The sequence below is a fragment of the Mirounga angustirostris genome, unplaced genomic scaffold (genome assembly GCF_029215605.1).
Source record: "Mirounga angustirostris isolate CCGP_5_RB_7025 unplaced genomic scaffold, mMirAng1.0.hap1 SCAF_13, whole genome shotgun sequence".
NCBI lineage: Eukaryota > Metazoa > Chordata > Mammalia > Carnivora > Phocidae > Mirounga > Mirounga angustirostris.
In genome coordinates, this window is record NW_026991721.1 from 63653997 (window position 1) to 63669964 (window position 15968).

The 15968-nt window shown below is 51.0% G+C and overlaps 1 protein-coding gene across 2 annotated transcripts in view; it reads right to left on the reverse strand.

Annotated features, from left to right (window-relative positions):
• GALNT18 (polypeptide N-acetylgalactosaminyltransferase 18) overlaps positions 1–15968 on the reverse strand; it is a 349523-nt gene that overhangs the window by 13593 nt on the left and 319962 nt on the right. For both annotated transcript variants that reach the window (XM_064577098.1, XM_045894132.3), the window contains one exon: positions 1674–1838. In XM_064577098.1, coding sequence (XP_064433168.1) covers positions 1674–1838 — 165 coding nt within the window. The remainder of the gene's footprint in view (positions 1–1673; positions 1839–15968) is intronic.

A 15968-nucleotide genomic window follows, 5' to 3' on the forward strand; every position in this document is an offset into this window, starting at 1 on the left:
TACACAGCTGACAGGGGGCGTGACAGAGGCAGAGTCTGGGGTGAGAACAGGGACTTCAGCAAGAGGGAGGGAGGCGCGAGGAAGCTGTGCCCCGTATTCTCAAACCTCAGCCCTGACCCTGACCTTCTTCCAGGTGTCGCTACCAACAGGCCCCAACTGGAAGTAAAAGAGAGTTTGAAACAATGTGTGGACAGTCACCGCCAGGACCACGCTGGGCATGGTATTTAACAGCTTTGTGCGGAACGCCGGGGTGACGGTATCTGGCAGCCGTTGTGAGGGCTAACTGAGCTGCTCTGTGCCCCGGGCTTACAAAGTCTGGCACTTAGCACTCTATGAAGGCTGGCTATTGCTCTTTATAGTTTACAACATGCGGCGAAGGTCATGTAAACAGGAAGGAGCAGGGCGGGAGTCACTGGCCTGGCGCAGCACTGGGGGCCCAGCCAGGACTCCAAGCAACAGCAAACATCTCCTACCTGCCCTCAGAAGGGCCCCCATTTGGCTCCCCGTGCTGCTCCCTAGCATCTGCTTTCCTGGGATCACAAGGCTCTCGTCCAGGCCCTTGCTCCTGTTCTCCAACTAGCCCCTAAATCTAGGACCTTGTTTTGAACTCGGTATTGACCTTCACCACTCATCTAGGACCTCAGTGCTCTGGTTGCACATACCCAGGTCACGGGCAAAAGGTTCCCCATGCCCGTAGAATATAGAGATGGCCAGGGCCCCCTCTTCCCTGCCCCCCCCACCACGGGGACAGTAACTACGAAGCCTCTTCCAGCACCTGTCAGCTTCCTCCCTAGGGCAGGAGCAGCTTGCTGGGAGGCTTGAGTCGGGGTCCTGCCACTCAGTCCCACAAATATGGACATTCCCTTTCTGACTTCCCTGGAAGCATCCACCACGTACAGTCCCCGATGCCTTAGAACGTGATGGGTTCCTCACTTCCTGTTCTGAGCACTTCCTCTGCGCCACCTGGGCAGTGGGTGTCCCTGCCTATGGGGGGAAACCAGCTCTAACTTAGTGGATGCCCTGGGGACTGGGAGGCCTCTGTGGGGTCACTGTGGGCCGTCTCCCACGGGGCATCATCTTATAACTGGGCCAATGGAGAACAGGAAGTCAAATACGGGCCTCAGAACTGATGGAGACTTAACACAGGAATGCTGCATCCACAGGGTCTTTTGAGGAAGCCTCCTCCCCTAGAGGGAGCCCATCCTGGGAGGAAGGCAGAGCGGGGCACAAGGCCAGAGACACCCCAGCACTGTCTACACCTGGGACACTGGGCTTCATCTGGGGAGAAAGGATATGTGGAGAAGAAAGGCGAGGGTTTAAAGTCAGAGCGGCCCGAGTCTAAATCCCAGGCCTGCTCCTTACTGTGTGACTTTGGGCAGATGACTTCCCCCTCTGAGCCTGTTTCCTTATGTCTACAAATTAAATAAAATGATAGTAAAACAACAACAACAACAACAATAATTTCCCCTTTAGAGCCAGCATCAGGAGACAGCTAATAATGGACGTGAAGGCCCTGGCACATGGTAGGTGCCCAGTCAATCCCGAGAGTTGGCCCCCAGTCGCAGCCTCCCTATTGTCACTGTGACCCCTGCCCCCCACACTCTGGGGCCCCTGTGGACCTTCCACCTGCTCTTCACTCCTGTTGCTCTTGCCGGCGGCTCGGGGGCTGTTACCTGAGAGAACTGCCAGTGGAGCTTCATTCTCTTGGCTTTGGCATAACTGCACTCGATGAGCCGTGGCCGACTGTTGACGTCCACCAGGCACCGGTTGTCGTCGTCGTCGATCGTGGGGCTCAGGATGCCCACGTGGATCTGCTGACTGCTCGTGTAGTACACGTTCTGCGGGGTGGGGCAAGAACGCGGTTAAGTGTAAAGACCGGAGAGATGGGGAGGGTCCGGGGGGGCTTCTCCCTGGGCAGTTGGCAAAGGGAGCACAATCCAGTGGGCTTCACATGATTTTTCCATTGCAATGGACAAGAAGAAAGCCCTTTTACATCATCATCCGGGATAGTCGCTGGTCTGCACGTATAACAGACAAAATTTTCAAGACACGAACCTTAGTCTCACCATATGCAATGCAATCTGATATTTCCTCTTCTATTCTTCCCTGAAAAGCATTGGTCATACACTTTTAAATTGATTTCACCACCCATAGTTTAAAAAAACATGGCTTGAATCCATTATTTGCAGGTTTGCTGACTTCCTCCCTCCATATATTTCATGTAAGATACTGCACTTGGCCCGAAGATACAGAGCAAAAGACCTGTGCCAGGCCTTGGGGAGCTGAGAGTCCTGTGCGATAGGAGGCATGTAACTCATAATTTCCACCCAGACTAAGGCTGTGTAGAGCAAGGTTGGCTAACTTTTCCTTAAAGGGCCAGGTAGCAAATATTTTTGGCTTTACAGTATGTTGGGCGGTCCCTAAGGCTACTCCCAGATTTGATGATTCATTAGGACTCAGAAGACTCTGCCCATATTTGTACTTACGGTTATGATTTCTTATAGCAAAAGGATACAAGTCCTATCAGCAAAGGGAAAAGGCACATAGGGCAAAGTCTGGGGGAAACCAGGTGCCAGGTTCCAAGGGTCTTCTCCTAGTGGTCACACAGGATGCGCTTAATTCCCCTAGCAAGCAACTGGGACAACACAGGTGGGGTGTCACCTACGGGGAAAGCTCTTACAGACTCAGCTGGGTTTTTATCAGGGCTGGTCATGTAGGCAGCCTCTGCCTGGTACATGCCAACATTCCAGACTCCCAGGAGCAAAGCAGGTGTTTAGCATAAACCATATGGTTTGTACAGTCTGGTCAGGCAGAGTGAGCCACTCTTAACACATCTGGGAATGGTGGGAACCCTTCTGATATCCAAGTTCCCAGATGCCTGTCAAGGGCCAACATGGTAAGCAGGCCTTTCAAAGGACGGCACAGGCCTGCTGTGTTAACTCTTTCCTGCACAGAGGGACATATAGTCTGAAAACTCAACTCTGCCATCGTGGCATGAACACAGCTAAACACAGTAAATGGATGGTTGTGTTCTGATAATGCTTCATTTACAAAAATAAGGGCTGTGCATGGGCTGTAGTTTGTTGGCCCTGGTCTAGAGGAAAGCCACATGACCTTTGACCTTGCTCTGAGTGACAAGTCATAGGGTTCTGTGAGCTTTTCTCTTCATATTACTGAAAAAAATAACACCCCCCACTTATGATTAGGTCCCATGGGCAAATCGAGATACTGTATTTCTTTGCTTGAGGTTAGAGTTAGGGTGGGCCCTCTTATTATCTTCATATATTAAAAAAATTCTTACTGGTAAATATCTTTGAGTCACTGGCCTGAGACCTTGGCAACTCAGGGCCTTCATCCCACTCCCGGGTCGAGCACCGCAGATGGTCTCGTCTCCCCCAGCCCTTGGCAGGGCCCCCCGCCAGAGCAGAGGCTGAGACAGGCAGGGGGAGAGGGAGGAGGGCCTCCCAGGCAAATCAGGAACAAAATGGGGTTGGTTAAATGACTTAATAACATGGTTCCAAGGTGCAAGAGAAGTCCCAGCTCTCTTCCAAACAATGGGCATGTGGATATGGGGCAGCAACAGTGCTAGCCTATCGAGTGGGTGACCTTGAAAAATGAGGTAAGGTAGAGACATTTAGAGACACTCTGTCATCGGGAGAAGGGGTGGCAGTGGTGGTATTTGGCTAAAACCTTCCTCAGCCTGAGTGCTGAGGGGGTGGGAGGAGGGGAGTCATTGTGGGGCACTTTTAACAAGAGGCTCTAGAACCTACTACAGGGAGAAAACAACTCTATTTGCAGGGTGCTTTTGTGGGGAAAGTGATCCAGGGTGGAGCAGGGTCATTTCTTTGGGTACTTGCAGGAGATCTATACCTTCAAGGATTTGTTTGCAGCCCAGCAAGTTTTCAGAGCCCAGTCCTCTGTGGGGGTGGGGAAACACACCAGGGGAGTGACAGTCTAGGGGTCCAAAAACCACAAACAATGGCATGATTACAAAGTATCAAAATGGGGGCGGGGTGGCAAAGATCACTGGAGGGAAAGCCAACCTGTGGGCTGGACCACTGCATGGGGTGGGCTTCTGGGAGGAGGGGATGGGTGCTGGGTTTTGGAAGAAGAGAAAGAACTGTGAGCAAATAAAGTGGGGGAGAATGGAGCGATCAAAGGGACACACTCCTAAATGCAACCAAGCGAAGGCAGTGCTCTTTACCTTGGTCACACAGTAGAACCACCTGGGGAGCTTTAAAGTCTACATTAGTCTTAGAAGGTGAGGCCTAGGTATGGAGTCTGTTCCAGGTGATTTCAATGTGCAACCAAGGTTCAAAACTAGCTGTAGTAAGGACATTTTGTGCAGCCTAGGGAGGAAACATTGGGACAGCACCTACGACCACCTGGATTCCAAGCCTCCCTCTCATCTTGGGGCCAAGCGGGATCCCCATCTGCAGAGAAACTGTTTGTAAGACTCTGATGAGGGCGGCCTAGGGGTTAGGAAGCACCACTGTTTAGGAGAACGGTTCTCTAAGTGTGGTCCCAGCATCATCTAGGAACTTGATGGAAGTACACATTTTGAGCCCAACCCCACACCTGCTGAATCAGAAACTCTGAACAGAGCCCAGGAGTTTGTGTTTTAACAAGCCGTCCAGGTAAGTCAGATGCATGAGAACATTTGAGGACCACTGATCTGGTGGGATAGAGTCAAGTGGACCTGGGTTTCCACTCGGCAGCCCTGCCCTCACTTTGTGGCTGAGAAGCCACTCTGAGCCTCAGTTTCCAGACCTGTAAAGCTGCTAGCCATGGGCCTGGCCACAGGGACTGCAGGGTGAGAACAAGGCAGGTGGGGACCCAGTAGGGAAGGGACTCCCAGTCCAGCTGCCCAGCCTCAACCCCCTCACCTCTGGTCTCCGTCCTGAGTCGGCCTGGCCAGTGGGTCTGTGCGTAAGGATTCCCGGAAACGGCAGGAAGGCCACTGGCCTGCCTCGTGCAGGGGGGTGGGGGCAGAGAAGGAGCGAGGCTTGCTTTATTCAATCTCAATTTAGAGTAGTGACTGTGACATCTGTAATGTGTGCTAGAAATGGGCTTTGTCCTCGTTACCAAGAATGAGCTGCTGACCCTTCTGCAGAAAGGGCAGGCTGATTTAAGTGTTTGGTTACTGGTCATTAACCCCTTGACATAGAGGTCAGTTACAGCGCTGAGGGCCGCAGGGCACTGATGCTAAATCAGGAGTGAAGGGGAGTCATTTCCAAAATGATCTTCTGTTCACTAACCACAGAACCAGGTACATTAAGGGAAGGAAAACATTTATAAACATTCCTGTTTGCCAGAGCTGGGAAGGAGCACCAGTGTGGAAAGTAAGGGCCCCAGCGCAGAGCTCCCCCCTGTGAGCCCATTTCCCTGGTGGAACAGAACAGGAGAGGCTAAGTACCTGAGCCCGCCAGGTGTGTGTGGAGCGGTCTGTAACAGGCACTCAGTGCATAGCCAATAGACGATCCAGTTTGATTCAGCAGACACTCCTTCATGCCCACTAGGGTGTGGCCTGAGCTGGGCACCGGGGAGCAGAGAGGAGCAAGACATGGGTGCCCCTGGGAAGCCGAGTGGGGAGACAGCCTTCCGAAAAGGGAAGAGATGTGCCTCACAGCCAGGCTGAGAGCAGCGTCAGAGCAGGGGTTGGTCTGTGAGTGATGAGTTTCGAGAACAGCCTAGGAGGAGAGTAGTGTAGCCAGATAATGGAGTAGGATGAGGGACCGCTGTCAGAAGGGAAAGGACAAACAAAGGCACGGAGGCTTGGCACTATCTTGCCATTTTGGGGAAAGAGAGTGCCCCCGGGGGTGGGGAGATGAGGCTGGAAAAGCAGCTCAGGGCTGAAGAGTTGATAGCATCCTGTGACTTCAGGTGGGACTGTCCCTCCACCTATCAGCACATCCGAGGAATTCTCAGAGTCTTCTGAGTCATAACCATCCAAAGGGCCTGGAAAGCGAGCTGGGGCTAGAGGTGACACAGCCCCTTCTGTAGGCCTGTCTGGGGGACAGGGGAGAAAAGTGAGCTTTGGACCAGGGTGCGGTCTTTGAGCATAAGACTGAATAGGAAAGACTAAGCGAGGCCTGATTTCTGCCTCCCACTGTGTACCTGGGCAGGACGGCCAGGCCAGCAGCCGCTCGGCACCATTGCTGGGCTTGGAAATTTTGACTTAGATTCATAGCTCGTGTGCTTCATTCTGGGCCTCGTACCCACAGCATGGGTGTCAGCCATCTCTCTACCACCATGTCTGGGGCTGTTTGCCACCCAGCCAACCCAGGCAGCAACCCGAATCTCCCACCTTGTTCTGTCTTCTCTTCCCGTGTCATTCTGAGCTCTTGGGTGTCCCCTGGGCTCAGTGTTTCCCTTGTCAGCTCCTCTGTCCCAGGAGAGAGCCAGGGGGCGGGGGCCATCTGGGCTTCCTGCATGGAAACTGAGGGCTGAGCAGGAGGGAATTAGCAGCGAGAGACCAGAGACAAACTGGAGAAGGCAGCTGCAAGGATTCTTAATGCTGGCAGCTTTATTTGCTTTCTTGTAACAGCATCTTGCTTCACTCTGGCCATAACGGTAGGCACGTTTCACAGTCTACCCCATTGCCTTGGCCTAGGGATTGGTTCCAGGATGGACATGTCGATCCAGCCTGGACCAATGAAAGTCCTCCCTCAGATTTTCTATTTGTGCAAGCATGCTAGAAGGCTCTAGGCCCAGAGCTACTTGCTGCCTTCTTCCTCAGGTAAATCAGGGAAGCCTTTTCCACTTGAATATGAGAGAGACTAAAGTTACATATGAAGGGAACCATAGCCAAAATGGGAGGGAGGGCAGGTGGAAGGGAGAAAAGAAGAGGAGGAGGAAGAGGAAGAGGAATAAGGAGAGGGGAAAGGAAAGGAAGAAAAGAGAAGACAAGAGTGCAGCAAGCTTCATTCCTGCCCCTGGATCCAGCCCTGCCTGAAGCTGGAGCCAGACATGGCCTTGTCAGTTACATGAGAGAAAAACTTTTTTGCATTTAAGTTGGTTTGAGTTGGGTCTCTGTCACTTGCAACTAAGAGTATTAACAAATACAGAATACCCAGGAGACCTTTCAAGAACACCAAAGGGAATGAAGTAAAAGGATCAAGTCACAGTGGTCTTTAGCTACAGGGTGAATATAGGTGGCATGTATGTATATGCTTTACTCAGTTATATAAAGCAAGTCACTTTTTTAAATAATGAATTACTGGTTTGTGAATGTCTGATTTTTTTTTTTTTTTTTTTTAACAAGATAAAGAAATATCTCACTCATTTGCAGGCTAGTATGCTTTCTCTAGTGGATGAAAAGACAGTGAGCCTGGAGGTTCACACAGCCTTAGGAAGCCCCTGGGAGTGGGCTGAGTATCTGAATATCATCTATCATGTAGGTATAAGAGGAGAAGAAGCTGAGAACTGCAGATGAAAGGAAACTGGGTTACAGGAAAGTAAGATTGGCGTGGCCCAGGATGAGACGAGGAGCAGGTGCCCTGGACTGGGATCGCTGGCTAAGTAGTCTCTCTGCAGCCTTCTGTGTCTGTCTCTAGGGAGCAGTGCCTGCCCACTGCTTAGGCCTGGGCCTTAGCTGCTCATCCCCGTTCTGTTGCTGCCCTTCCCCTGTTCCTCCTGCTCTCTGTACATTTCAGAACAAGATAAGAGGGTACAGAGCCAGGGACTGGGGCAGGCAGTTGTGAAGAGGCAGGAGCAGGTGTCCTTGCATTGGCCTATAATGTCGAACAGTGACCCCTTCTCTGAGAATGGCTCCGGCCAGGGGTGGGCCCCGAATAGTCTGGGTTCTGTGACTCCACCACCTGCCCATGGGTGAGAGTGGGCTGTCAAGGGGCCAAGAAGGCTGTCTCTTCCCAGGAAAGACACAGAGATGAGACAGTTCTGTAGCTAAGACGTGTAGCTCAAGCGGATCCATGAACTCTTAACTGCTGAGGCCCCTGGAGCTGCCCCCATTCCTGCCTCCCCCCCGCCTCCCCTGCTCTTGGCCCTGTCGACCCTCCTTTGGAGTCTATGCAATGAATCACCCGGGTTTTCTGTAATAGCCCCCACCCTTTGTTTTCAGCTGAAGCTGCCCAAATTTGTGGCAGTTTTTGTTGTTGATAATATGCCCCCCTCCCCTCGAATGCACAGACATGGCTCACTTGTTCAATGGGAAGTTCACAATCTTGAAGAAATATCAGACACCAACTATCTGGCTGCAGGGTCCAGTTGGGTCCCTATTTTGGAAGGCACTGCTCAGAGCCCTTCATAGCTGTGTCTGCTCACTGACAAACAGCTAGGATGGGACAGATCCTGTGCCCTTGGGAAAATGCCCTGGCATTCTTCATTCCTCAAACCACAGCTGTCTGCCAACTGGGCATCAGCTTGTGCCGGTCAGTGCATGCTCCTCAACGACTTGAACAGGCTGATTCACTGCTCTGTCCTGTGAAGCCCCTCCTGTGTCCTCCCCCCCACCCCCGACTGAGCTATTCCATGTCCCTGCATCATTAGCGTCAGACTTGGCTACGTGCCTTTAACCAATGGGATATAAATGGCAGAGACGTGTGCCATTCCCAATCAAAAGCTTGAAGAGCCATCACGTGACCTACCACATCGCTTTTTACTCTCTGCCACTGGACTGGCAGTGTCCCAGATGGGGGCTGCTTCTTCAGTCCCAGAAAAAGGCAAGATGACACAGAGCTGAAGCTGAACCATGATGACCACAGAGCATGAGTAAGAAATAAGCATTTCTTGTTGTAAGTCACTGCGATTTGGGGACCCTCAGCCTAAGATGAATGATAAATTGATACCGGATGAGGGGTGTTGTCAAATTCGAAAATATGGGACACTGACTCTGGGGCCAGAGAGCGGGCAGGGAGGAACCATCCCCAGAGGCTGGAAAGATGGTGACCTCTTTTACGCAGTGGTGAGGCATTTGGCGTAACTGTTGCCTGCAGTCACTTGGTAGACTGTGCTTTAGATCAAGAGCACTCCTTCATTACTATTGGCTGCTTTTGACAAGGCACTGCAAAAGGAAGATAAGGTCAGCAAAGACTTGGACAAGTAGCGCGACCGAGAAATGTTTGTTATTGTAAGCCACTTGGATTTCGAGGTCATCTGTTACTGGAGCATAACGAAGCCTGAACTGACTGACACAACCATTTTGCTATGCTCCCTCACCAAGTAATCACACAGAAATAGAATCACAGAATGTGATGCATGCTCTTAAAGAAAACAACAAAGGACTTGGAAAACAGGTACCAAGAAAACTTGATCCAGTGCGGGGAGGGGAAGGAGTTGACTCTAGAAAGATTAACTCTGGATCCGAACTGCCTAATTTAAGTACCCCCCCACCATTGTTCATTAGCTGTGTGACTACAGATGATGCCCTTGGCCATTCGTTCTTTCAATTTCCTCATCTGTCAAAGCGGGCGGTCCGAACAGTACTTCCTGCACAGAGTGGTCAGGGAATGGTGTAGCCTGAGGGCTGCTTAGTGCTAGGCATTAGTGCTGTTTTTATAACATGGATCTCTTCCACAAGGTTACCAGTTTCCTGATGGCAGGAACCAAGCTTGTCTGGCTCACTATGGTATCTCTATTGTCCAAATCACTGCTTGACATGTACTCAAAACACATTAGTTGATTAAGTGAATGTATGGATAAACTATTCCAGGGACCTTGAACTCCAGGTTAGAAATCCATCCAGGCTTCCTCCCTAGTGCCTGTTTCATGTCCCTTACTCTAAGACTCTTCTAAGCTCTCTCTTCTGTTTTGGACTAGAACCTTGGACAACACCTTCCATATGGCCTTGTGGATTAATTGTTTAGATGGAATGGGATTCTCTCTCGAGGACAAGATTCTCAATATTTGCTCCCAGGACACAGTCTGTGCCAGGTCTAACTCTAACCTGGCCCCATGAGCAATGAGGGGTCTCAATCATTTGATGGCTCACCACAGCTGTTACCCTGCGCTGAGTTAAGAAGAGCTTAGAATGTTCCCAGGGAGATGGAGAGAAGGGGAGAGAGAGTGTGTATGTATGTGTGTATTTGACAGAGATTTTAACATATGAGGTCAGTGGTGATCTGGACTCACCAGCAATCTCAGTGATCAGGAAGATGGGGGAAAGAGCATGGTAATAAAACCTATAAGTTAGGGCGCCTGGGTGGCTCAGTTGGTTAAGCGACTGCCTTCGGCTCAGGTCATGACCCTGGAGTCCCTGGATCGAGTCCCGCATCAGGCTCCCTGCTCGGCGGGGAGTCTGCTTCTCCCTCGGACCCTCCCCCCTCTCATGTGCTTGCTCTCTCTCATTCTCTCTCTCTCGAATAAATAAATAAAATCTTAAAAAAAACCCTATAAGTTAAGATCGAGTAGGGAGAAGTTAGCTCAGAGAAATCGACCTCATGTGGAAGAAATATTGCTGCCTGATTGCAATTTGTAAATGTAAATCTCTATTGTGCCTGCTCCAACATCATCTCCATCTCTACCTCCTTCTTCCCTGAGAAGAGTAAAACCTGCTTTACTGGGGGAAGAAGGTCCAGCTCACGACTTTACCGAATGTTACAGACCTCAGACAGCAATGCCAGATGGACTGCACTATTGTCTTGCTCACTATTGTATCTCTATCATCCAAATCACTGCTTGACATGATGGAGAGAGAGGTAGGAGACCGAGGCCACTCTTTTTGGGATTCCCTTTCTTGCACACCACAAGACAGGTGCTCAGTAAATACTTTTGGATGAACAAGTGAACAAATGCATAAGTGAATGAATGAAATAAAAATGGACATGATAAGTCATTGTGATATGTTATAAAAATGGCCACAGATGTTCCCCATCCTCGCATGCCAACTCTGCTTCTGCCCTTTGAGGCTGGGCTTGGCTGTGGCCTTGTGACTGACTCTGGGCAAGGACAACATTTTCACAGCAAACGTGATGCAAGCAGAGACTCATACAGTTATGCTTGCCCTTTCTTGCTGCTCTTAGAAACCCCTGTCACGGCCCTCATGTGAAGAAGTCTAGAGTAGCCCGTTGGATGATGAAACACACATGCCCCAGAAGCTCCCTCTTTCCAGCTGACAATCAGCCAACCTCCAGAAGCCGACTCAACTAGCTGACCAGCAGTTGGCCATGGATGCCTGATTGCGCCCAGCTGAAACTAGCAGAAGACAGGGCCAGTCCAGCCCAGCTCAAACTGTTGACCCTCAGTCTTGAGCTAAACAAATGGATGTATCATAAGCCACAAAATTTGGGAGGTAGTTTTCTATCTAGTAAAAATGATACAGGTAGCTCATTTCAGAGGTGTGTTTGTGAAGTATAAGGCACAGAGTGTAGGTCCTCAGCAAACTGCTGCCTTTTCCCCTCCTGATTACAGAAAATAATTACATTAGTGATATTATTTAATGAGCTCTTATTGTATGTCAGGGATGCTAAATGCTTTACAAATACACTTGTTTCATCCTCAAAATAACCTTGGATTAGTGGGGTACTATCGTCTCCATTTTTAGGTGAGAAAACTAAATTAGATAGAGGTAAATGAATGCATAGCAAGGGGCAAAGCTGGGAACTGAACTCAGGTCACCTGGCTCCAAGTCCAGCTCCCAGACCCTACAATACCCTGCTTCTTACTAAAGAAGGAAAGGAAGGTTCGATTCTACCTCTTCCCACCTGTGGCCCCCACTCCTGAAGTGCTCTTTCTGTTGTGCTTTTGCTTATGCTACTCTTTGTCTAAGTTCCAGGTGCAGCTCCTCCTCCAGGAAGCCTTCCCTGACCTCTCTAGGTCACCATGACTCAGCCCTTTTTCTTCCAGGCAGCTGGGACTCTGTTTCCTTCCAGGGGCGGAGGGGAAGCTCCATGAAGCTCTGCTGATCCTGGACCGATGTGATGGGGATGGAGTTCTGGTGCCGTGAGAACATGGGAGTGGGTACTTTGTGGGGCCCAGAGTGACTGCAGTGGCTGAGTATAGGAGATGGGGTTCCCTAGTCTGATTCCGCCATCCCTTTCCTCCCAGCCTCCCAGTTCCCATGGGCCTATGTGTGTACATCAGGTCTAACTTTCGTTGTCTTTATGGGACTTTGTCACCCTCTCTCAACTCCTGATATGTTCTGTGCTTCTTTCCCGGCTGATCTTCCTTTGCTGCCCGCCCCCTCCCCCTCAAGCCTTCCCCAAATGCCTACCGAAGTCCCAGTATCTTTTAAGGACAGTCCTTTCCAGCCGAAAGCAACTTCTCCTGTCCCCACCACACATGGCTCTTCCTGGAGGATACTGCCACTCTTGTGGGCTTTGAATCTGCTCATTCTTCCATCAGGGACACAAGGCAGAGCCAATTCTCCCCTCTCCCCACAGCAGCACCCCTTCCACACCTCAGCCCTCCATCCCGGACAGGAACATCTCCCTGGGCATCAGCCATCAGACCCCACCACGCGCTGCCCACTTTGTGCTTCTCACCCAAGCGCTTCCCGCGCAGTCTGCTGTGCCCCCTTCCTCCCACCGGGTATCGCTTAGGCCAATGAATGGCCCCAGCTGCCCCGGGGCCTCAGTTCTGGGGAGGGTCACCTGCACTGCGCTTCAGCCGCCCATATCTGGATCCCAGCTCTTAGTGCCCGGAACTGCTGTACCCCCAAACCTTATCCTCCACTGCCCTACTGCCCCCCAACCCCCTATTCGTCGTGATTCCTCACTCTCTTACTTCCCGAATGCCTGCTCATCAACCCAAGAACTTCCGAATAATAACTTTTTTTTTCCCTTTCCTCCCCTACCTTTATCACCTTCCCAGCCTCTCCACGTTCTCGGAAAGGCTGCACCCAAATTCCTTCAACCACCCCCTTGCCAGCACCTTCCAGTCTTTAATTCCTTATTCCTGCTGCCTTTGATACCCTGTAAGCCCCGCCTCTGCAGCCCGTTTGCCTTCTCTACACCCTCTCCCTGGATGCTGGGCACGACCCACGAAAAATTGTGGAACTGGGCAAATTAGAGCCTCCACAGACTCATGGTTTTCAGCTGCAGCCGGGCCCTGCCACCCTGCACTCCCCACTAGGCCTTCTGGGGGTGCCTGCTCAGTCTCCGAGCCACCCCCCTTAGCAGGGTGTCCATGCCTTCGCTACTCTGGAATATAAGCAGAGCCCCCACGCTTGACTTGCAATTCAGCCTGCAGACTTGCTCCCCTTGGACCAGGCTCCATTCTGCCCTCGGGCCTCAGAGCAAGGAGCTCCTCCCCTGCAGTCCAGGGGGGCCCCACTGGCCTTGGACCCCATCCTCTCCTGTCCTTGCCCCTTCCCCACCCCCAGAATGTTGCTTCATTCTCTCCCCATGTATCAGACCTCTCTCTGTACAGACTTCCTTCCCTCAGCCTCAGGCGTGCTCCTTTATTGCTTCCCTTAAAAAGCAAATTAGAATACACACCTTCTCTCAACGCCACACCCCTCCTAGTAGCCGGCTTTCCATCCTTAACTAGCACGCTCAGGGTGGGGAGAGGAGTCTATGCTCGCTGGCTCCCTGTCCAACTCGCCTCTCTGGATGGAGGCCCTCTACCTACCACGTCCTCCCAGACGTTGTGTGACCTCCACGTATTCAGGAAACGCACCAATGGTGTCAACCGTCCTCCTTCAGGGGTAGGTGCCAGCTCAAACCCTGCCACCCTAGAAACCCCCAGAGCAACTGAAAAGGGGAAAACGGGCTCAGTCCATTTTGTGATCCTCACTTAAAAAAGGCTTTAATTTTCCATGAATTCAGTCCTTTCGTTATTTAATATATAGCTGTTAAGTACCTATAATGCCCCAGGCAAATATGACTGAGTGACTTCTGAGCAGCTCAGGATATTCCGAGGAGCTAAAGATACCGCAGAGACATAAATGTGTTCTGTAGGCTCAGTTATACAAGAATTAAGACCAGCAAGGCCCTTTTCCTGCAGAAAAAATGTCATGAAATTTTCCTTTTAAGCGTGTCCTTCACCCAAGTCAACCTCCACTCCCACACGTGTTCCTGCATTTAATAATGTATTTTTGAGCAAGAAAAAAAATAAAGCTGTTCTAGTGATTGATTTAGAGGGCCCGGCTTTGCTGAAATTCCCAGTATATTAACACAGTGCTAACCTCAAGGACTCCACTAAAGCTTTGTGCTGGCAGGACTAATGCTCAGCAATGAGCAGATTGCAGAAAAAGCAGCTGGGACAAAGGCAGTGTGGTGACAATGAAGTTAGTTGGAAAAATCAAATACAAGAACCCCTTTACGTTCTGAACACATCTCCTTAGGAAATTTCTTGAAATAGACGAGCATATCCTTAAGCTGCCCTGATAGAAACACCATTCAGATGTCCCCACTCAAGGCCACTAGCCATTCCCCAATCCTAGAGCCTGTGTCGTATGCTTCCTTCTTTATCACATTCTCAGCCAGGGGTGGTACGGACCTCCTCCTCCAGGGCCCCTTTGGAAATGCATGGGGATGGTTCAGTCCACACTGAGCCTACTGCTGGTCAGAGTCCAGGGAAGCTAACCATCCTGCACTGAGGAGGACAGGCCCACATAGTGGAGAACTGCCCCACCCAGAAACAGGAGCAAGGAGCAGCCAATGATGCAGCTCGCTGCTTGAGGGCCTGCCTTCATGCAAAGGGCAGCAGAGCCCACACATCAGCTCTGGGGAAAGCTCCCCACTTCCTGCTCCAAACTGAAGGAGGAAGAGCCTTGCAGGGTGGGCGGTGGACACTGTACCTAAGCAGTCCAAGAGCAGTGTGTCTCCTGAGATGGAAGGCTTGTGACTTATACTCTGTCCCTGGCTCACTGCTTGCACCCTGGGCACTCCTGCGTGCAGTTCCATGGGACCCTCTCAAGTGCAAGTGTGAGTTGCAAAAGGATCCGGCGGGGAGTCTATGCAGCCCTGTCAATAGGAGAACTCTCTCTTGCCTGAGGGTTGAGTCAAATGGGAAGGCAGGCCGTTTCTGTGTGCCAGCAAGCATGGGGGCTGGAGAGGCCTCAATGGAAGGGCTCTCCTTCCCCACTCCTGTCCAACATGCCCCATAACAACTGGCCCTCGTCAAGAAAAATACACACGATCTGGCTTCCATCCCAGTCGGGGAGGGTATACTTCTCCAGCTCCCATCCCCAGGTCCCCACGAAAAGATACTGGGTCTAAAAGAAGAGATTACAGATCCTGCCAGATCTTATCTTCACTAATAACTTATTACTAAAAATAATAGTAATTGCAGTATATTGACTGAGGATTTACAGGGTACCAGGCTCGGTGCTGTGCACCCTGTGTATTTCTCCACTTAATCCTCACAAAACCTCTATCAGGTGGATGTTTTTAACTTCATTTTACAGAAGAGTCAGGCTTTGGGTGAAGGCTGATGAGTGGCAGATCCAGTGTGGCTGGGCAGGCTGCTAGGAGGTCTTTGTCAGGAAGACTACCTTCAATTACTCAAAAATCCACCAACTTGATGAACAGATTCCTGCTCTGTACCAGGCAGTGTGCTAGGCTCGAGGGATACACTGGAGGACAAGCAAGTGCCTGCCCTCAAGAAACTTACGATCTAGTGGTAGATCGTAAGCTTATTTGTTTAACAAGTAGACAAATTCACGATTAACCGCCCACTGTGCTTCTCATCACATTTATCCATATACTGCAAGAGCTGTGAAGCAATCAGACAGGTGCAGAGATTTGAGAGTAACTCATGAGAGCACCTGGGATGGGGTGGTCTGGAAAGGCTGCCCTGCAGAAGTGGACTTCGGCTGAGACCTGAAGGGTAGGAAGTGGGGAGAACTGGGGGCCTTTGGATCTGATGCTTTGCTCCGGGAATGTTGAGACTAGATGTCTTCCAATGGGGAGATGGTTGCCCCAGTTCCTCCGGTGGAAGGGGGAATCCCAAAGGCCAGAGGCATATGTAAGGAGTCCTTATGCATCAAGTGAGAGCTGACCCACCTGTGTTCTGGGTCAGAGCCCCGGGTGATGGGGAAGGGCAGTGCCAGCCGGGTAGTATTTTCA